This window comes from Antechinus flavipes, chromosome 3 (assembly GCF_016432865.1).
Source record: "Antechinus flavipes isolate AdamAnt ecotype Samford, QLD, Australia chromosome 3, AdamAnt_v2, whole genome shotgun sequence".
Lineage (NCBI taxonomy): Eukaryota > Metazoa > Chordata > Mammalia > Dasyuromorphia > Dasyuridae > Antechinus > Antechinus flavipes.
This window is the reverse complement of record NC_067400.1, coordinates 380,111,559-380,135,454: the sequence shown is the minus strand read 5'-3', so window position 1 is coordinate 380,135,454 and position 23,896 is coordinate 380,111,559. Positions and strand designations below refer to the sequence as shown.

At 34.7% G+C, this 23,896-nt stretch overlaps 1 protein-coding gene across 3 annotated transcripts in view; it reads right to left on the bottom strand.

Moving 5' to 3' along the window:
- Positions 1-23,896, bottom strand: part of LOC127554392 (uncharacterized) — an 804,883-nt gene that overhangs the window by 12,101 nt on the left and 768,886 nt on the right. Inside the window, exons 6-8 of one of the 3 annotated variants that reach the window (XM_051985843.1) lie at positions 11,514-11,557; positions 7,856-7,981; positions 6,528-6,595 (exon numbers count right to left, since the gene is read on the bottom strand). The exons of the other annotated variants lie outside the window; for them this stretch is intronic. Coding sequence (XP_051841803.1) covers positions 6,528-6,595; positions 7,856-7,981; positions 11,514-11,557 — 238 coding nt within the window. The remainder of the gene's footprint in view (positions 1-6,527; positions 6,596-7,855; positions 7,982-11,513; positions 11,558-23,896) is intronic. 3 annotated transcript variants of the gene reach the window in all.

Genomic DNA, 23,896 nt, shown 5'->3' with positions numbered 1-23,896 from the left:
CTTAGAAGCAAGTAAGCCCAAAAATCTATTATGCAAGTAATCTGAAATACAGGAAAAGGGGGAAAAGAATTCTATGCCCTAGAAAAATTGCAAAACAGGCACAAAGTAAGTTTAGAAGAGCCTCATTACACAATTAACCAGGATAAATTCTGGACATACAACTAGATTTAGTCTAAGAAAAGACTAATAAGTTCTCATTTAAAATAGGAGTTCTTTTCTGTGATATGATTTTGGGGGATAGGGATGGGATATACTCTCAAAAACTGTAAAGGCCATACTTAAAGAAAAAAAAAATCATTTAAATTACACTGCATACCAGCAAACTTTTACAAGAAGCAAATCAATGCAGCTTAGAAGAGGAAAAACATTAGGAACACATTTTTATGATCATGCTCTCAATTACAAACACAATTAATCAGGATTTTTAAAGAATGAATATAAACTAAAAAGATTTAGTTCTTCCCTATCATCCTTTTGCCCACCCATAGTGAATTATTCAATTACATTATAATCAAATGACTTTCCAAAAAAGATTTAAATACCATTAAAGGAAAAAAGGACACTATATCATGAATAAGAAGGGAAATGGCAATTAAACCAAATGGTTTTCATTTCATTCAGACCATATGGATAAATATAGTTATTCCATGAAAATAGATTGTTTACATATTATTGGAGGAGTTTTAAAAAGATCTAATACTTATTTTAAAAAAAAACCTTCTATAATTATGGGGAAAAAAGATTATGAAAATGATCATGCCATTTGAATTATTGAGCCCACTATTGCGTACTTAGGGTACAGATATATCAAGAGCAAGAGAAAAATTGCACAAGAAGAGTTGTAAAAGAAAACTTTAGGTAAGAAAGTGGATGCATTTAGATAAGAGCTTGACTGAACAAATCCTGGGAGACTGATATAGTGATATTATATTGAGATAGTCAAAAAGAATTAATTTTGTCTCAGCAACTTTGCTTAACTTTGAACATAGAATGAACTGAGAAAATATAGTCGATTACTCTTCAAAGAGTCCCCATTGAATTAGAAAACAACAACTCAAGAACTATATGCAGAAGATATATAGAACATAAGTGCAAAACAATCTCAGAGGAAAAATATTAGTCACGCATTGAGTATGGATAAGGAAGACTCACTACCAAAGTACCTTTGGTACTTTTTCAGACCTTTTCAGAAGATAGAATTTAAGTCTCTTAGAATGTGAAAATATGATGGAGGAGAATGGAGAGAGAAGACATTACAGTCAGAGAGAACAAAGGATTGACAATGCATGGAGTTGACATGGTAGCATTTGAGAAGAGCAAGAAGTCCTTAGGTCTCTGGATTTGGAAGGCAGTAGACATCATGTCGAAGAAAAGGCAGTAGACATGTAGGAAACTGAGAAAGGGCTAAGGTGGTGAGGGACTTCAAAGTTAGCATTATATACTTTATGGAGGAGATTCCAGATTTGAAAGAATAGGGCCAAACTATGGTCAGATCTGTTTTTTTCAAATGATCATTATGGCAGGTGAGGGTAGAATTGAGTGGAGTGGAGAAAGATTTTAGGAAGGTAGAGACCTTTGCAATCAACTAGGGTTGAGATGAGGAAGAACTGAACCAATATGATAACTAAGTGGAGAGGGAATAGAGTGATATAACAGAAAAGTTGTATTGGTAGAAATGAGAATATTTGAAGAGATTGTTTGCATGGAGTGAGGATTCATTAAACTCATGAGAGCTGAGATGATTACAAGATTACAATGCAAGATTCTATGGAGGAAGAAGAGAAATTAGAAGAGGACAAAGCCTTGGGGAGCACAGCCATTCCTGCTGAGTAGGGCATGGTATGTATATATTTCCTTCTAAAGCAGACTCAAAAAGACTAACAAAACAAATAGGAGAAGTCCTAGGTGGAAGTCGGATCACCAAAACTTCAAGAGAGGAAGTCTGTCCAAGAGATTAGTATGATCCACGGTGTCAAAAGTCATAGAGAAATCAAGAACAATAGGAACTGAAGGAAGAGCATTCTGGGAAGATTGTGGAGTAGCTTAGAAAATTCTAAGCTCTCCCAGTTCTCCCCACAAAAAAAGGGACAAAAATCTGCACTTCTAAGGTGACACCAGTGAAAAACGGAAACACAAATGGGCTGGGGATGAACAGTGGTCCTCCTGGGACATTAGGAAAAGATCTGAAGACACTAGGAAGAAGATTTCCCTTCTTTGAATTGTAAATACTTTCAAGGATAGTTCCACTTAAACAATAATTGGGGAGCCAGCCTTGGGGTAAGTTAGGTAGGGATATAGCCTCAGCTCCAACTACAAGAACCTTCACTTCCTAGACTGTGTGGAAAAGTTTGAGACAATCTCTCCTGATAAGGAACAGGAGGCACACTTGTCCTACATAGACTTCACCCTGGGAGATAAAGAATTAGGACCTGCTAGATGAATGCAGAAGCACTGAGATATGACTGCAGGCATTTTCAGGTGGGTGGAGAGGTTAGTTTAGTGTTTCAGGCTAGAGGTGAGAACAGAAGGGAAGACCTGAGACAGGAAGATATCCTCCCCTCCTAAAAAAAGGATAAGAAATGCTCTTATTTCAAAAGATCAAAACAAACAAAGGAGAAAGAACCCAGTCATAGAAAGGGATATCTAAATAGGAAAGACCCAAGTTTATCTTCAGTACAGGTTGTTGAAGTTTAATAATAAAAATAATAATAATAATAAAAAGCTCTACTTCCCCAAGTAATGTCAAATGCTCACATCCCCATGAGGAATTCATATAAGATCCCAAAGAATACTTTAAAAAGCAAATGAGAGGAATTGAGGATAAACTAAAATATATGCATAAAATATAAAAAAGAAGAATCCAAGAAAAACAAGATTATGAAACAAAATTCAAAATTCAAACAAATAGAAAAGGAGACCCACACTCTTAATAACTCTTTGAAAAAATAGAACTGAGCAAGAAGAAGCCATGAAAGTAATGAGACCAAGGAAAAAGAAAACAAAATATAAAGAATGAAAATGTGAGACATCTCATAAGAAAAACAACACATATGGAGAACAAATGAAGAAAGATAAGAATAATTGAACTGCCTGAAAGGTGGTATATTAAAAAGAAATCTTCATACAATACTACAGGAAACAAAGAAAATTATCCTGAAGTGTTAGAACATGAGAGGATAATAGAAATTGGGGAAAAAAAAGTCCATTAATCATCTACTGAACGAAATCACATGAAGAAAAAAAAAACTTCAGGAACATCATTGCTACATTTCAAAACACACAGATCTATTAGAAAATTATATAAAAAATAACAAAACTGCTGCAAGAAAATTCAAATATGCAGAAACCCCAATTAAAATCACCCAGAACCTATCAGCAACTACAATAAAAGATCAAAGGTCTTGGAATGCTATTTATCAAAGAATCAAAATAATTAAGGTTGATGCAAAAATATTGTGTCCAGCAAAATTCATGATAACTTGATAGAAGAAAAAATAAAAGCATTCAACAGACTGTCACACATTCAGTCTTCTTTTGGAAAAAGAGAAGTGTGAATTTAATAAAAATTTTGACATTCATGAAATATAAAGTAAATATAAAATAATTGAAATAACTTAATTAGGACAATTTCTAAAATTTTATACACAGAAATTTAAACCACATCTCAGATTGTTATTATTGAGTAGTTCAAGGGGAGCTTGATGTATGATGAGTGAGTATGATGTGACTTTAAAAAGCAAAATCATGTAGGAAAAGGTTAAAACAATAATTATATCTCTTATGATATAATTTGATATGATGTGATGATATAATATGGTATAATGTGATGCAAGAGCAAGACCTGATATAATGGAATTAGCTATGGGAGAGAAGGACTGGCAAATCAGAAATTCTATTCACAATGGGAATGAGTTAAGAGAAAACAATACAAATACATGTAGAAGGGTAAAAAAAATCTTCAGAATTTATGAAACCAGGAAGAGGAAATAGGAAAAGGTGGTATATGGAAGGTGTGTAAGAGAAATGGGATAAGATGTGTACATTAATGTTAATGGGATAAAGATGAAGATAAAGGATGATGACAGACAAAGGAGGCATCCTTTGGATGGGAGTGGACTTGGTGAAGGATGTCAAGTAATAGCAAGCTAAATTAACAAAAAATGTAGGAGCGGCCACAGGCATGGGAAATTAGAGATAGCCACAAACACAAAGATCAGGAATAGAATTTCTTAGAAAAACAATCAAGAATAGTAATCACTGATTTAAGAGAAAGTGAAAGTTAAAATAGATTGGTTCAAAAAAGAAAAAGAGGAACTACATTATGTTGCCAGCCACATTATTATTTTATATTAACCTAAACAATTAAGTAGTTTATGATCCAAATATCATTGTGAAGTAGAATACGATTAAGTTGATGAATTTACAAAAATAAGTGTCATCCACCTTCAGAGAAACAGAGGACAAACCTGAATGAATATTTGTATATTTGTGTGTGATTAAAAGTATCCATGTGTATATGTGCCTATGTATATGTTTATGAATATAAATGGATATACTGGGAGGGACAGATCCAAGTAAAAGGTCCTATCCCTGGTAGCAACTACATGTCTAGGTGGGCCCCAGGCAGGTATACTGACAGGATTCCATAGTAAGCCCTTGTTCCATTTTTTGGGCTGATAGTATACTTTGTACAAAGAGAGCTATCTTGAACTGATTCTCAGAGTTATATATTATAACTGATGCCCAACAAGATATAAAGGAAGCAAAGATAAAATAGAAAAAAAAAGGTTAGAATAAATGGTATTGTATTATATTTATTTTCTTGAAAAGGAAATTCATTGTTTTTACATATGTTGAATCCTTTCTTATAGTCTTGTGCAAATAATAATGCCTTTTTTTCCTTTTCTTTTCTCCATTACATTTATTTCTCTTCTGTATTATATTTTAAAAAAAATTACTGAGAACAAAAGCTTTTAGAGATCAGCAGTAACCACAGGTAACTTTGGAAAGTATATTTTAGTACTATCAGAAATAACATAATCATAGTTTTCAGAGCAACCTAAATAAACATTGTTGAACAGATGCAGAGAGGAATAAAGAGAATATTTGCTATACCAAAAAATGAATGGAAATGAAAACAACACTGCAAGATTGTCATCCTCTCATTACCTGTTTTGAAAAATCTTAGCTTAGATCTAAGAAAAAGTAAATGAAGCAAGTATGAATCTCTAATTTGAAGAGAGGGCTATGGTATACAGAAACTTAACATTGTAATCTTTTCAGTTTCAGTTACATTGGTAGGTTTGGCCACGCTGTTGTTTCTTTAAAGAATATATGCAATATATGTATCAAGGCCAAGTCTATGTTTGTCTATTTAATGTATCTTTGAATTAAAGGGAGTTGGCTCAGTGGTGAGGGTGTGGAAATAAATTTGAGAATGGCCAAGTTATAAATATATATTATTTCAATAAATTTCCCCTCTAATGAAATTCATCACTAGTTTTTTTTTTTTTTTTCATATTGTTGAAACTAGTAAAGATTAGTTTAAGTAATAATATTTTGGGGAACAGTGACTGTGTATAGTATTATTTCCACTAAAAAGAATAACTTTAAAATGATTTTAAAACTTTTCCCCTAATTTAAAAGAGGGAACAGCATTGCCTTTCATCATAAAAGGTTTTTGTGTTTTAGAATTCCCATTAAAAGTGCCTTTAGTCCACTTAGTTTTATGACTTTATCATCTCCTTTCTCCCTAAGTGAAATGGTCTTCCAAGGAGAGCACACCAATAGGTTTTGAATAAAACTTTGTGGGTTGCAAATTATAAATGTATCCTTGAATTCAATTCTGCCACCTTGGGATCTGTGCCTTTAATTTTATCCCATGATTTATTTTTTTTCCAAGTCTATTATTTTCCTCTTTAATTTTATATAGAACTTCTCTGGAAAACAAAATCAATAATGTGTTTTAAGATACTCTGCATTATATTCATTGAAATGAATATAATATTGACAGCTTTTTTTTTTTTTATCAGTTTTTCTTTTGTGTGTCCCCTTTAACGTATTTCCATTCATCTCTATTTGTATATTTCTCCTGTCATTCAAAATGTTTACTTTCCCTTATTGGTGGTTACTAAATGAATGTATGTGCTTTTATTTTGGTTTTAATTTTTGTGCTCACATTAATTCAGAGAGCTGTCCAAAAGTTTCCATTTTCTTATAACAACCAATATTAATTCTTGGTTTTATTCTTTTTGATTGGTAATTTAGAATTTCGTCAGCCAGTCTCAACTTGTCAGGCATTACAGGCATCTCCACAAGAATACTTTGAAAATTGTTCTTTGAACATAAATATTTTCTCTTCCTTTGACCTGTTTGTACACTATATTCCATTTGTTATTTCCCAATAAAATGAGGACAAAAACAGATGAGGAGTACACTTATTTCTATAATTTCACTAAGATACCACCTTGGTGATTTGTAATGTGAGTCTACCATTCTGAAACCCTACTAACAGTACATTAATTTACCTGGCATTGAAGAAATTTGCCGCTGTTGCAACTCTAATAAATGTGATCTCCTCTTGGAAATTTCTCTGCTGTGGGGAAGAAACATTTTTTAAAAAGATTTTTTCTTTAATGTTTTGAGTTCTAAATCCTATCATTTCCTCATTTCTTCCCCTTCCCTTCGGTCAAGATTGCAATCAGTAAGCAAACAAATTATATTTGTGCAATAATGTAAAACATTTCCATATTAGTCATTTTCAGACAAGAAGGCTCAAATAAAAGAAAAACTGAAAGAACAAAAAAAAATGAAAAATAATATGCTTCAGTCAGTATTCAATCAAGATCAGTTCTTTCTCTGCAGGCAGATAGTGTTCATCATGGTTTTGATTTGTTGGAGTATATATATATAATTATCATTCACAGTTTTTCATCCAACAATATTATTTTATTTTGTACTACATCTTTCTGGTTTTGTTCACTTTATTATGTATCAATTCATGTCTTTCCATATTTTCCGGAAATTAACCCACTTCACATTTCTTGGGGCACAATACCATAATATTCATTACAAATATGCATCACAGCTTCTTTGGCCATTCTCCAATTGAAAGGTATCCCTTTGATTTCTCATTCTTAGCCACCAAAAGGCTTAGTATAAATATAGTTGTACAAAGAGAACCTTTTCTTTCTTTCTTTCTTTTTTTTTTTTTTTTGATTTCTTTGGAAAATTATACTTAATAGTGCTGGGTGAAAGAGGACACAGTTTGATAATTCTTTAGGTCTGGCTCCACATTACACTCTGAATGGTTGATTCAGTTTACAACAATAGAGTAGTATCCCACTTTTTCCACTTCCCCTCCAATATCTAACTTTTTTTTGGACATTTTAGCCACTCTCAGAGGTGTGAAAGTAGTATCTCAGAGTTGTTTTAATCTGCATTTCTTTGATCATTAGTGATTTGACATAGTTTTCATGACGATAAGTAACTTTGATTTCGTTGTCTGAAAATTGCCTGTTCATATACTTTTACTGTTTATAATTGAAGATGACATGTATATTTTGAAAAATTTGACTCAATCTCTACTTATCTAAAAAATGAGACCTTTATCTGAGAGATTTATTGCAAAATAAAATTCCCTCAAGTTTTCTGCTTTCCTTCTAATTTTCATTGCATTGGCTTTATCTGTCAAAAAATTTTAATTGTATATAATCAAAATCATCTATTTTTTATTTTGTAATGTTCTCTGTCTTTGGTTCTAAATTCTTCCCCTCTCCCTCAGTCTGCTAAATAAACTATTCTTTGATGTCTTAATTTGCTGGTGGTATCCTGCCTTTATGTGTAATTCACTTACCTCTTGTTCTCTGCCAACTTTCCTATTCTTTGTATAGTGAGGATCCAGGTGCAATCTTTTGAGGAAGGCTTGGCAGTATCTGCTACAAATGCATTGTCTGGTGGGCCTTTCATCTTTCTGATTTTCCTAATAAAGAAAAGCTTATCAAAGTAAAGAGAAACTTATAAACAATAAAGAGAACCTCATCAAATCAAAGAGAAGTAAAAGGAAATTTTAATGAGAATTCAAGCCAACTTAAGAAAATCATTAAAATGAGACTACTATGAACTTATATCACTGGGAAGGGTTCCCCCTCTCTCCACTCCCTCTGGAAAGATTTCTGAAGGAGATAATAGACATTTTTTTCAGTAACCCTTCCATGGCAGAACTGATTAAAGTGCCAGACAGGCCTTCCAGGAACTTAAGAGTTTTAGTCCAAATAAGAAAGATAACATCGAGTTTAAAAACACAGAATCTACAAATGTTACAGGGAGTAAACAATGTAAAAGAAAAAGAAGAGCCAATGTCTCTTGGAATCTTTACAAATTGTTAAGTCATTAGAGTTGATAGAGACAATAATTATTTAATTTAGCATGGTTCAGTATCACTGATCTGATCTTACAAGGAGATGTTTTGGGCCAGAACCTGAAACAAGGTACTAAGTAGAAGTAATTGATACAATGTTAGTGTTCATACCAGTACTCATTGGAGTTCAAAAATATGGGAGATTCACAAAGCAATCTTTGTAACTTTGTGAATTCACACCTCCTTTAGGAGTGCATCCAGAAGGAAGTGTCAACCTTTGGGAGATGATATATAAGAAGTGGACTCAGTCGGGAGTTCAGCTGAATTTAGATTGAGAGGGGAGCGTCAAGTGAGTTCAGCCAGAAGCCCTCCCTGAGTGAGGAGTTTTACTTCGGAACATTGACTGGGGTTGGAGAGGTGCACTCTGGGAGATTGAGAGCCAGAAACCCTCTCTCAGAGGCAAGACAGATTCACCTTTGTGCTGGCTGGGCTGAAGACATTTGGAGGGAGCTCTTGGAACCAAGCAGAGAGATAGACCTCTCAGCTAAATGGCCTATATTGGAGGCAATAAAATATCTGAACTTTTATCACCTGGCTGTGCTTTGAGGTAATTATTACTTTCAACTGCAATAAGGCTGCCTCCAGAAAACTTCCCCTGAGAAACCTGCTTTCTCCCAGAGAAGAACCATTATTATATTTAAAAGAAGAAAGATACCACAAATGTCCAATAGTCAAAATTAGCAAACACTGTAAGGGAAATTCTACTGACACACCTATGCTATTTTTCTTTAATCTCTGCATCTCAGTGGAGATTATTTTGCAAATTTTAAAGAGCAAGCATCACCAAAAGAAACTTTCTCTCCTCCCATTTTGGCAGAGGTGAGAGCTTCAATATTGTCTACAATTTCATACCTTTTTTCATCTTTTTAATGCATTGAAAATTGAATGAAATTGAAACTGATTAGTTTTTCTCTCAACTATCTCTTTTATTATTATTTTTTCTTATAAAGTGTATGAAAGATCACTGTGAAGGAGAAAAACAGAAGAAATTATGATGGTTTTCAAAATCAAAAGCTCTTAAGTAAAGCTTTTCCTTTCTCTATTGCAAAAAAGGGAGATTTCAGGAGTACCAACAAGAGATGACTGGAACAAGAACCAGAATAAGTAATACTGCTGTGTGAATAGAGAAAGGAATAAATAGAGATATGGAAGAGGTAGAAGTGACAAGATTTGTTAACTGATACGGGTTGGAAAAGGTAATTTTGATGTGTAGTGGATGAGATGCATGTGAAGATATTAATACATTTTGTCTGGAAAAGATGTACTTGGATCTACAGATTTGAAAATTTTCTATAATTATTTCATTCATTGGCAGCTGAAAAGATCAGCAAGAAAGAAGGTGTAGAGATAGCCAATTACATGGGGAACAATAGTGGAGAACACACAATCTTATTGGTAGAGCGTGATGTTATAGAGAGTGAAATTAAAGAGGAAAAGGGAACAGTGCCTTGGAGGACACAACCATGAGTAGAGGCACAGCCTGCATGTAGATTTGGCAAAAGAGAATCAGATCCACTGAAAAAACACAGGAGAAGCCACAGGGGCCCAATGGCACAAATATTGAGAGAGGAAAGCCCATTTCAAAATCTCCAGAGAGATCAAAGAAGAACTGAGAGAAAGTCTTTAAATTTAAGATAGAAGTCACCATAGATCATTTGAAAATTACACCTTCCTTCTCTCAGCAATGACACAATCATAGATTTCAAAGTAGCCTAAGTAAACCTTGATGAAGTGATGCAAAATACAGTAAGGAGGATATTCACTAATCTAAAATTAATGGAAATGAAAACAAAAGGGTAAGATAGCCATTCTCTTATTGTGTTGAAAACCATAGCTTTAGCCTACAAAACACAACATTAAACATGGTTCCTCTACCCAATAGACACACTGAGATCAATAGATACAAAAGGTTTTATCTTCTGTCAGATGTTGAACTATTTATTGATGAAGAATATATGTATTTATATATTTGTATATGTATATGTGTGCATATATATATATATATATGCCCATACACACATGCACACACACACACACACACACACACACACACACACACACACATACACACACTATATAAACACATATAAATATATATGGGTAGAGGGCTGAAACTCCAAAAAAGTATGCTTGAATCACACAACTGAGAAGTTAAGACTAAGGCCAATTACCTGTTCCATGTGAGACAATGACTCTATTAGCATATGTTTGGATAAATGGCTCTTCTCCCTGTTGGTACTTGCTGAATGTTAGGTGTCCTACTTGGCAGAAGGATGAGGAGGAGAGAGGCTAGTGACTCTGGACTCCAGGATCCAGGATTTTACTTGGCTGCCTCCTTCACTTCTCTCTCTAAAAACTAAGAACTTTAATTCATCCTGATTCTGGCTGACCCTGAAGTCCTCCAGGGAGCTAGCCCGTGCTTTACATATATGTATACACACACATGTATTTTTGCTTCACTAGGAACTGACTCAATGGTGAAAAGCTGGGTATGAGGTCTTGAGACTGGAACTTATAACTATATTTGCATTCAACTTTGTATCAAAATAATTGATATGTGGAAGTCACATCGTTTTCTGGTATTACAGAATTGTTGAAGGTAAGAAAAGTGATTGTCACTTTTTGGGGGACAGCTAGGTGGCACAGTGGATAGAGTACCAGGAGGACCTGAGTTCAAATCTGGCCTCAGACAACTGCCACTTACAAATTGTGTGGCCCTGTGCAAGTCACTTAACCCCAGTGGCCTAAAGAAAACAAAAAGAAAGAAAGAAAGAAATAGTCCTTTTGGAAACAATAGTGAAGTGGTACAAGTACCACTCGCAAACATTAACATCAGAAAATGAATTTCTTTCCTAATTCTGAATTCCTAAGAACATGGGATTTCCATTGTATCTGTGGCAGTTTAACTTTGTTTAAGTTGTGAAAGTCTCGCAGAACTCCCAGCAAGCCCCATGCTACAGACATTGCTTTGAGGTCTCTTCTAAATTCTCCTCACTATAATCCAGAGTTTTTAGGAGAGGGCACAGAAGCCAGCCCTAAACAAATCCTGAAAGAATTCAAATGAGAAAAATGCCCAGTAATTGGACAAACTTACTTCGTTGTTTCTCTCCTCCTCCACTGCCCCTATATTCGTGTGCTCTGAAAAACAAAACCACAAGAGTATGTCTTTTAAGTGAGAAGAGTATTTACTTGGTTATCAAGAATCTGGGATTGTATCCCAGTTATTTCACTGATAAGAGTTGAGTGAATCAGGTGTACTGAATTCATTATTAACAACTTATTTTTCTCTTGTGACCCCTTTAATATTTTGTCCTATTGTTAGTGTTTACTAAATTATTGCCTGCGATTTTATTATGTTTCTAATTTGTAGAGCTCACATTCATTCACTAAGAAGTCTCTAGAATTTTCCTTATATATACTGATTTCAGTTCATGATATCATTACAATTTGTGCTACATATAGAATTTTGTCAGCCAGTGTCAATTTTCCAGGTTATGCAGGAATTTCCAAGCTTTGGAAGTGACACTAGAATACTACAAGAAAGGCCATTTAAACATAACCTTCCTTTTTTCATGTTTGTAACCTACATTCAAGTTGGTTCATTCCCATTTAAAAGATGGCAGCCCCAATATTTTTAACTTTTGTATTTTGATTAGAATATTACCACAGTTTTCTAAGGGATTCTAACTTTCTTAAACCCACTGAGGGCTTCATCAATGTCCCTGGCTGTCCAGAAAGAACTCAGACTTGAAGCATCACCAATTAAATTTTCCAGATCATCAACAAATAAATTTTCCATATTTTCCTCCTCCTGAGTGGAAGTTTCTATCTCTAAAGTTTCTCCTGGGTTCTTCTCAGAACAACAATAAAAAAAAAGTTTTAGAAGACAGAAGTAAAATAAATTACTTAAAAAATTCAAGTTAAAATTGCTGAAATCAATAAACTGAGAACACTCAGAACTAATGCCCTGATGAATTATTCCCCCAGCCGAAAAAGATTTTTTAGAGATAAGTTTTATCTTGAACACCCCTTTCAAAGCAGAACATCTGAAAGTGTGACATGGACCTTGAGCGAACAATGTAATAGAAGCAAGAAAGACTCATATGTTCAAAAGAATTCAGGCAACAGTCCAGACTGACAAACTCAGAAAATAATTTCTATTGATATAGCTGAAGGAATTTTTCTTTATTCTGCTTCATATTGAAGATAGTTTTTGCAAATTTGCAACAACAACAAGGCCCTCAATAGGAGATGAAAAAAGAGACTCCCTCCCCTCACCACTTTGCAGAGGTAAGATGTAGAAGGTGTTCTGTTGCCTATGTTTTCCAACTCTTTCCAATGTATTGATGGTTATGTCCCTCTTCTATTATATTGTATTAAAATGTTTTTCATCAAAATGTGTCTGTGAATGTGTGCAAGGCTTGGAGAAACCAGAAGCAATTGTGGTATTTTTAAAAAAGATAAATCAGTAAGTTCATTTATTTTTACAAAAAATATTTAACTCCATAGTGCAAGCAGGAAGTAACAGGATTGGGAATCAGGGTAAATAGTATTCTGTGACAGCAAGAATAAATCAATTAGCCTATATGTTGCAAAATTGGTAATTGATATGATATAGAAGATCTAAGTGAGTGAGAGTGAAGAGTAAGAGATGAGTCTAGGTACAGAATGCTATGGCTGAGGGGAGGCAATGTCCTCAATTGAAGTAGCAACATTGAAGGGAGTATCAAGTTTTGAGGGAAGAGAATTTGGCTATGTGAAGTCTGAGATGCCAGTTGATTAATTGATTGGGTCTAAATCTCAAGAGACAGGGTCTGCCTGGATCTAAAGATTTGTGAGTCTTCTGTAGAGAGATAATCATTCACCCCAAGGGAGCTGATGAGGATCTGCAAAAAGGTAGTGTAGAGAGAAAAGTTTATGTGAGCCAGCAGATAATCAATCTGATTGAATGGGAAATGGTAGATAATAGAACATAGAGCATTTACAGGCATATGACTGAGCAGGAAGGACAGCTGGAGAGAAGACGTTTGTGAAACATGAAAGAGAAGGGAATCTGTGTGTGGAAGGAGAACTAAGTCTACTATGTCAGAGATAGTTGAGAGCAAAGAAACTGCAAAGCCTGAAAAAAAAGCCCTAAGATTCAACAATTAAAATACAATTGAGGATTTTCAGGGGGAAAACTGAAAGAAAAAATAGGAAACAAAAAGGGCTGGCATCACTTTAAGACAAACTGCTTTATAAAAATTCTCATCAACACTCCTTTTAGTTTAAAAATGAAAAAGGACAGAAAGGTTCAGATAATTAAAACCTTAGAAAGAAATGGACCCAGAAGACCATTATAAAAGGAAGCAGAGAACACAAATGCATATGGGAAAGCTATCTTTTCTGAGAAAAACTTGGGGGGCGGAGCCAAGATGGCGGAGCAGGCACACGCAAGACTCGCTAAGCTCCTCTTATTACCGTAATAACCAACTATTTAATCCAGCCTCAAAAATAACTTTTCACTGCTTAAATTCATGAAGATAAGAAGTACTACAACTTACCAGCAGATCCTGAAGCTCGCCAGGAAAGGTTTGTCCTGAGGGGCCAGGAACAGACTAGCACAGGCAGCGAGAGGCTTGTGTCCTGAGCAGACCAGGGGCTGGGGGGGGGGGGTGTGTGATCTCTGTGGTTAGAGAAGTTATAGGGACCATTCTGCTATAGGCTGACTGCTCTGCCTTGATTACAAAGCAGTAAACTGGAAGAGAAGTTAAAGCCTAAAACAGGGGGTACTGTAAAAAACACCAGAACCTAATGAGATCTGGCTGTTACCCCTCAAACCCGGAAGTGACTCAGGCAGACTTTACTGCAGCCCTGTGGCCACATCTGGCAGTTCAGGGCTTTTGCGGGGGCAGTTACTAATCTGCATGATAGAGGGGCACAGCCTGGGCAGCCTCTAATCGGCAGTGTGGGGGGCTCAGCCTGGGGCAATAGAACCTCCCCAGCTGACTGCGCTTCACGGGCAGACACTCCCAGTCCCTGCAAATCCATTCACTGCTCAGCTGCTAATACCCAAAGCCCTAGGGCAGGGTTTGGCTTGGGGCAGTGAAACTCTCACTGCTAAGTGTCTAGCCCCAGGGCAGTAGTTATCTCACACAGCTGAGGTTCTTTGAAAGGCACTTTCCCAGCCCGGCCCTGTAGGCCTGAGTTACTTTGGGGTGGGGAACTCTTTTCCAGAGCACTCCAGTACCTCACTGCTTTTAGTAGCCAGTTGGCAGGACAGCTACCTCGTCCATATACCTTTCACTGCTCTGCAGAGGAAGCTAGTAACCTCCTGGCTCTGAAGGCAGACCTTATAGGCTTTAACAAAATGAGTAAAAAAATCAAAAGAACGATCGATAGTTTCTACACAGAAAGAGAACAGCTTTTCAACCCTGAAGAGATTAATAGCAGACAGTCTCCAGATGATTATTGTTCAACAATACAAAAGGCTCTCCTAGAAGAAGAAAACCTTAAAAGAGAGCTAGAAGAGAAATGGGGAAAGATACATAACTCACTAAAAGAAAAATTTGATAAAGTGGAAAAAGAAAACAATTTCCTGAAATGTGAATTGGAAAAGGTAAAAACTCCCAAGAAGTGCAGGGAAACGGAGTTTGTGAATTGGAAAAAGAAAATGACTCACTAAAAAAAAAAAAAAATAGTGAAATGGAAAAAAATTCCATTGAGCAAAACAACTCAATTGGACATATACAAAAAAGAAGTAAAAAAAGCTAATGAAGAAAATAATTCACTAAAAATTAGAACGGAACAAATAGAAATGACTGATTCATTGAGACATCAAGAATCAAGCAAAAACCAAAAAAATGAAAGATTGGGAAAAAATGTCAAATATTTACTTGGAAAAACAACAGACCTTGAAAATAGATCTAGGAGAGATAACCTGAGGATCATCACACTACCAGAAAATTATGATGAAAGAAAGGGCCTAGATACTATTTTACAGGAAATCATCAAAGAGAACTGCCCAGAAGTAATAGAACTGGAAGGGAAAATAGGCGTTGAAATAATTCATTGAACACCTTCTGAAAAAGGCCCTAAAATAAAGACTCCAAGGAATATTGTGGCCAAACTTCAGAATTTCCAGACTTAAGAAAAAATTTTACAAGCAGCCAGGAAAAAACAGTTCAAATACCGAGATGCAACAATAAGGGTCACGCAAGATCTGGCTGCCTCAACATTAAAGGATCGAAGGGCTGGAATCAGATATTCCGAAAGGCAAAAGAACTTGGAATGCAGCCAAGAATAAACTATCCAGCTAAGCTGAGTATTTTTTTCCACAGAAGAAGATGGACATTTAATGAAATAGAGGAATTCCATCTGTTTCTAAGGAAAAAACCAGACTTAAACAAAAAAATTTGATCTTCAATAACAGGAATCAAGAGAAGTAGAAAAAGGTAAAAGGAACTCTTGAGAACTGTATTTCTGTTGTGAATATACATAAAAACCATATGTATAATTTGATCTTACCGATATAACATAAAAAAGGGAAGTAGAAATGGAAAGGGATAGCATCAGAAAAAAGGGAAGAAGGGAGATAAAAAGAGGGAAACTACATGCGACAATGAGGCAAAGGAAACCTATCATATATGAGGGAACTTAGAGAGGGGGAGGAACATTGTGTGACTCCTACTCTCATCAGAGTTGGCTCAAAGAGGAAACAATTGACATATTTGTTTTACACAGATTCTTCTCACTTCATTAAAAAGTGGGAGAGGAAAAGGGAGAAGGAAAAAGAGTAATAAGGGAAAGGTACAAGAAAGGGGAAGGGATTCAAAGGGAGGTGGGAGGGATACTAAAGAAGGAGAGCTGCGTGACGTTATTGGGAAGAAGGGAAGGAGGGCAAGAAAAAGAAAAGTATAATCTGGGGATATTAGGATGGCAGGAAATGCAGAATTGGTTATTTTAACTGCAAATGTGAATGGGATGAACTCTCCCATAAAGAGGAGGTGGATAGCAGACTGGATCAAAAGTCAGAACCCTACAATCTGTTGTTTACAGGAAACACATTTAAAACAGAGAGATACATACAGACTAAAGGTAAAAGGCTGGAGTAGTAACTATTATGCTTCAGGTGAAGTCAAAAAAGCAGGGGTAGCCATCCTTATCTCAGATCAAGCAAAAGCAAAGATTGATCTAATTAAAAGAGATAAGGAAGGAAACTATATCTTGCTTAAGGGTACTATAGACAATGAAGCAATATCAGTATTAAACATATATGCACCAAGTGGTATAGCATCTAACTTCCTTAAAGAGAAGCTAAGAGAGCTGTGAGAAGAAATAGACAGCAAAATTATAATAGTGGGAGATCTCAATCTTGTACTCTCAGATTTAGATAAATCAAATCACAAAACAAATAAGAAAGAAATTAAAGAGGTAAATAGAATATTAGAAAAATTAGGTGTGATAGATCTCTGGAGAAAACTGAATGGTGACAGGAGTATACTTTCTTCTCAGCAGTTCATGGAACCTACACAAAAATTGACCATATATTAGGACATAAAGACCTCAAAATTAAATGCAGGAAGGCAGAAATAGTAAATGCTTTCTTTTCAGACCACAATGCAATAAAAACAACATTCAACAAAAAGTTAGGTGTAAATAGACCAAAAAGTAATTGGAAACCAAATAATCTCATCTTAAAGAATGATTGGGTGAAACAGCAAATTATAGACACAATTAATAATTTCACTCAAGATAATGACAACAATGAGACATCATATCAAAATTTATGGGATGCAGCCAAAGCAGAAATAAGGGGAAATTTTATATCCTTAGAGGCTTACTTGAATGAAATAGAAAAAGAGAAGATAAATGAATTATGCCTGGAACTTAAAAAGTTAGAAAAGACCAAATTAAAAACCCCCAATCAATTACTAAACTTGAAATTCTAAAATTAAAAGGAGAAATTAATAATATAGAAAGTAAAAAAACAAAAACAAAAACTATTGAACTAATAAATAAAACTAAGTTGGTTTTATGAAAAAACCAATAAATTTGATAAACCTTTGGTAAATCTGATTAGAAAAAGGAGAGAGGGAAATCAAATTGGCAGTCTTAAAAATGAAAAAGGAGAACTTTCCACTGATGAAGAGGAAATTAAAGAAATAATAAGGAGTTACTTTGCCCAACTTTATGCCAATAAATTTGATAACCTAAGCGAAATGGATAACTACCTCCAAAAATATAGGCTTCCCAGGTTATCAGAGGAGGAAGTAAATTGCTTAAATAGTCCCATTTCAGAAAAAGAAATAGAACAAGCTATTAAACAACTCCCTAAAAAAGAAAATCCCTGGGTCCAGATGGATTTACATGTGAATTCTACCAAACATTCAAAGAACAATTAGCCCCAATGCTTTATAAACTATATGAAAAAATAGGGAATGAAGGAGTCCTACCAAACTCCTTTTATGACACAGATATGGTACCGATACAGGTAGGTTGAAAACAGAGAAAGAAAATTATAGCCCAATTTCCCTAATGAATATTGATGCTAAAATCTTAAATAAGATATTAGCAAAAAGACTACAGAAAATCATCCCCAGGATAATACATCATGATCAAGTAGGATTTATACCAGGAATGCAGGGCTGGAAAACTATCAATATAATTGGCCATATTAATAATCAAATTAACAAAAACCATATGATCATCTCAATAGATGCAGAAAAAGCATTTGATAAAATCCAACATCCATTCCTATTAAAAACTCTTGAGAGTAGAGGAATAAATGGACTTTTCCTTAAAATAATCAGTAGCATCTATTTAAATCCAGCAGTAAGCATCATATGTAACGGGGACAAACTGCAACCATTCCCAGTAAGATCAGGAGTAAAACAAGATTGCCCACTATCACCGTTACTATTTAATATTGTATTAGAAATGCTAGCTTTGGCAATAAGAGTTGAGAAAGAATTCAAGGAATAAGAATAGACAATGAGGAAACCAAATTATCACTCTTTGCTGATGATATGAGGGTATACTTAGAGAACCCCAGAGATTCTACCAAAAAGTTATAAGAAACAATCTACACCTTCAGCAAAGTTGCAGGATATAAAATAAACCCACATAAGTCATCAGCATTCTTATATATCACTAACAAAACCCAACAGTTAGAGTTATAAAAAGAAATTCCATTTAAAGTAACTACTGATTGTATAAAATATTTAGGAATCTATCTGCCAAGGGAAAATCAGAAACTTTATGAGCAAAACTACAAAACACTTTCCACAGAAATTAAGTCTGATCTAACCAACTGGAAAAATATTAAATGCTCTTGGATTGGGCGAGCAAATATAATAAAGATGACAATACTACCTAAATTAATATATTTATTTAGCACTATACCAATCAGACTCCCAAAAAATACTTTGATGAATTAGAAAAAACAACAAAGTTCAAATGGAAAAACAAAAGGTCAAGAATTTCAAGGGAATTAATGAAAAAAAAAAATCAAATGAAGGTGGCCTAGCTGTACCAGATCTAAAATTATATTATATGGCAGCAATTACTAAAACCATCTGGTATTGGCTAAGAAATAGACTAGTTGATCAATGGAATAGGTTAGGTTCAAAGGACAAAACAGCCAATAACTTTAATAATCTAGTGTTTGACAAACCCAAAGACCCCAGTTTTTGGGATAAGAACACAATATTTGACAAAAATTTCTGGGAAAATTGGAAATTAATATGGCAGAAACTAGGCATAGACCCACACTTAACACCTTACACAAAGATAAGGTCAAAATGGGTTCATGACTTAGGCATAAAGAATGAGATTATAAATAAATTGGAAGAGCATAGGATAGTTTGCCTCTCAGACCTGTGGAAGAGGAAGGAATTTATGAACAAAGAAGAACTAGAGTTCACTATTAATCAAAAAATAGAAAATTTTGATTATATCAAATTGAAAAGTTTTTGTACAAACAAAACAAATGCAAACAAAATTAGAAGAGAAACAATAAACTGGGAAAACATTTTTACAATCAAAAGTTCTGATAAAGGTCTCATTTCCAAAATATATAGAGAATTCACTCTAATCTATAAGAAATCAAACCATTCTCCAATTGATAAATGGTCAAAGGATATGAACAGACAATTCTCAGAAGAAATTGAAACTATTTATAGACATATGAAAATATGCTCCAAATCATTATTAATCAGAGAAATGCAAATTAAGACAACTCTGAGATACCACTACACACCTGTCAGATTGGCTAGAATGACAGGGAAAGATAATGGGGAATGTTGGAGGGGATGTGGGAAAACAGGGACACTGATACATTGTTGGTGGAATTGTGAACATATCCAGCCATTCTGGAGAGCAATTTGGCACTATGCTCAAAAAGTTATCCAACTGTGCATACCCTTTGATCCAGCAGTGTTTCTACTGGGCTTATACCCCAAAGAGATACTAAAGAAAGGAAAGGGACTTGTATGTGCCAAAATGTTTGTGGCAGCCCTGTTCGTAGTGGCTAGAAGCTGGAAAATGAAAGGATGTCCATCAATTGGAGAATGGCTGAGTAAATTGTGGTATATGAATGTTATGGAATATTATTGTTCTGTAAGGAATGACCAGCAGGATGAATACAGAGAGGACTGGCAAGACTTACATGAACTGATGCTGAGTGAAATGAACAGAACCAGGAGATCATTATATACCTCAACAATGATACTGTTTGAGGATGTATTCTGATGGAAGTGGATCTCTTCGATAAAGAGAGCCTTAATTGATCAAAGATGGACAGAAACAGCTACACCCAGAGAAAGAACACTGGGAAATGAATATAAACTGCTTGCATTTTTGTTTTTCTTCCCTTGTTATTTATACCTTCTGAATTCAATTCTCCCTGTGCAACAAGAAAACTGTTCGGTTCTGCACACATATATTGTATCTAGGATATACTATAACCCATTCACCATGTAAAGGACTGCTTGCCATCTGGGGGAAGGGGTGGAGGGAGGGAGGGGAAAATTTGGAACAGAAGTGAATGCAAGGGATAATGCTGTAAAAAATTACCCTGGCATGCATTCTATCAATAAAAAGTTATTAAAAAAAAAAGAAAGAAAAACTTGCAAAAATCCTTCAAAACAGTGAGGAACAAGGTAAGTTTAGAAGAACTCTGTGCCCAATTTAACATGATAATTTCTCTTGGCTACCTTTAATATAGAAAAAATAATCAAATATCATGTACAATGGAAGCAAATATCATGTAATACACGAAGTGGTTAGAGGAAGATAGGCTGTTTATATGGTATTGAAAGAACTTAAACACTCAATATTTGGCCTTATGTAAGAAAGGTCATTCAAAAAACCCTATCCTTTGAATCATGGCTCTCACTCTTTGGCACTTCTATTTCAAAAAATATCAAAGACGAGAAAAAGGTTCCATATAAACATTCCAGGTTTCCTTTTGTTAAATAAAGTAATTGATTAGATTAACAGTGCAGAACATGAAGAAAAGGTGATATGTCTAGAGAGTTAAGAAGCCTTTCTTGACTATATATCTCTTGTCTCATTCACTGTGCTGAACTTGATGGATACACAGAAAGGCAAAAACAGTCTACTACCCTCAAGGAGCTCACATAAAATTGTTAAATCACACATTATTCTTAATGTTTGAGCTGTATATTTGTAGAGCAGCTTGGCTAGACTTTGATCAAGTGTTGAGGAATGAGGTTCTAAGAATAAGGAGACTATTGAATACTGCAAGCTTGTCATTCTCATGATAATCAAATTGAAAAAAGCTGAACTTCAGCCTAGAAAACAAGAAATGAAATATAGTTCTTTCCACGGGGTAGAAAAGTTGTAGGCTACAAATGTAAAATGTTCTGTCAGATGCAATACTGTTGGCTGCTATTGCTGCACTCTTTATCAAGCATCTCTGTATATATGCGTGCATAGCTACATGTATCTTTTTCTTACAAGGAACTGTTGCTCAGTTGTGAGAATATACATTTGGGAATAATAAGTTTATGAAAACAGAATACTTCAATAAACTTTATAAACCCCTCCCATCTCCCAACTTGGCAAACCCCTTTCTTCAAAAAATAAAAGCAATGTTACCAATTTCAAGCCATTTACTCAGAATATAGAGCCCCAGGCAGAGAGAATTGATTGAAATGATCTTTGAAGAATGGAGAATAAAAAGAAACCCACTCTATTTTTATGTCCTGTATAAATGGTTCACATAATGCCTTGACTTTGGGATTGTGAAGAAAACCTTTATTTTATCGTCTTTCAGAAGATCATTGCTAAATTTCTCCCTTGTCTCAAGAGTGTTCACTTCCAATGAGAAAACTAGAAACCAAAACATAATCACTTTTGTGTGCATGTCCACTGACTAAAATAGTGGGAAAAACTAAATAGGCAATTGTATGCTTTCAAAAACTGTGTTTGTCTAGGGTAGAATTTAATTCCCAGAAGAATCATTTATCAAGCAAAAATAAATCAAAAAGCAAAATCATTTTAATTCTCTAAATATGTTTTTGGAGATGTCCTGAATCACTCTGAACAGTGTGCAGCAATGAATCCTAAAATCATATAGTTTACTGAACAATAGAAGACTAGTCACTTGTAAAAACTACAATGACAGCTAATGGGAGGGAAAGAAATGTTATTCACAATCTTTCTTTTCTCTTATTTTTGCTACTTTTCAGATTTTACATATTTTTTTAATTTCAAAAGATGGTAAATTCAGTTTATTGATACTTTGCATTATATCTTAGATTACACTTTGAGCAGGACAGTTCCAAACATCATTGAAATAAAAAAAAAGCATTTCAAGTATATTTTTGATGACGCTTTGAGCAGGACAGTCCCAGATGTCACTGGTATTAGAAAAAAAAATCTTTCCAAAAAAGACAGTAAATTAAACTTGTGTCCTTGATAAATTGGCAAAGATTCACTAATTCTAACTTAGCAAAATTTCTTTTTTTGTGATAAAAATTCCACTGATCATAGTAGAGTGACCCTTCCTCTCCCCAAGAATAAATTTCAGTTTCTCAGCTCCTCTATGTCTAGACAGAAATTCCAATTATGCATGATAACTCTAATATAAATATCTCTTTCTCTCTATCTCTCTATCTCTCTATCTATCTATCTACATCTATTGGGTATGATGAGGGGAAATAAATTCTAAATAGGATTTTAGTATAAAGATATCTTTAGAAATTTTGATATTGGAAAGTACAACACACTTGGGTTGTCTCTATTTTTAAGAATGACTCAAGAGTCTAGAAAATACACGCACATGCACACTCAAACAAGCACACTCACACACATGCACAAATAAGCCTCCTCTGGCCTCTTTGTCTAGTCTCTGCCAATCTCAGTCTTTGGGAAGTTTTTTTTTTTTTTTTTTTTTTTTTTTTTGTCTAGCCCCTCTTTACTTTTTCCAAATGCTGCCAAGAAAGAACACTCCAACTACTCTTGAAAGTTACTGATTGGCTTCTGCATGCCTTTGAAATCAATAAAAAATAAATCAAAGAGATCAAACAAGGTGCCAGTCTTTCCTAGGGAACACAAGTGTCACTCAGATGGCCTGATGCAGAGAGGGATCATAGGAACTAGGAAAGCTCCATTTAATGTGCCAAAAATTGTGATTGCACTCTTTCCCTGAACCATCATGAACATTCCTGCACACTGTGCTCACAAACGTACATCTTAGCCCATAATTCTTCTTACAGCCTCCTCTTGTTTTTTTTTTTTTGTCCTGTAAAATTGTATATTCTTCTATACTTTTGTTACTCAATTGTTATAACAATAATATTATTATTATATAATAATATAATATAATAATATAATATAATATAATAATAAAGTTATTATTGTTATAACAACTGTTATTATGCAATGGAAGTATTGTAGCTGCTCTGTATGGTGGCAGAAAAAACACACACAGATATAAAACATTACAATCATTTTTAAGTTCTCTGTTCATTATTTTTCAGTTAATTGAGTGGATAAGGTCTAAGTTGATTACTCTTTTCTGTCAAGATATGCTTAATCTATGTATATAATAGCTCATTTTTCAAATATATATACTGTAGAGGACTGGCACTTTGAAAAGGTGTATTTGACTCTAAGACAGCAGAGCCCTGAAAGCTAATTAACTACTCAATGTGTGATAACGGTTCTATAAGTATATACTTAGATGATATGGTGATGTGTTGGCTCTCTATTGGTGCTTGCTGAATGTGTCGTGGTGAGGTAATCGTAGGCAAGGTTTGGAAAACTGAGGTAGACGGTCAGAATCTCTCTGATGCAGCACACTTAGGAGAGAAAACTTCAGACTTCGGACTCCAGAGTCCAGGATTCTTCTTTGATGAGTCCTGTAGCCACTTGCCTGCCTCCTTCACTTCTTCTCCTAAAGACCAAGGACTTTGACTGATCCTGTCTCTGACTGATCTTGAAGCCTTCCAGAGAGCTAGCCAGGACATT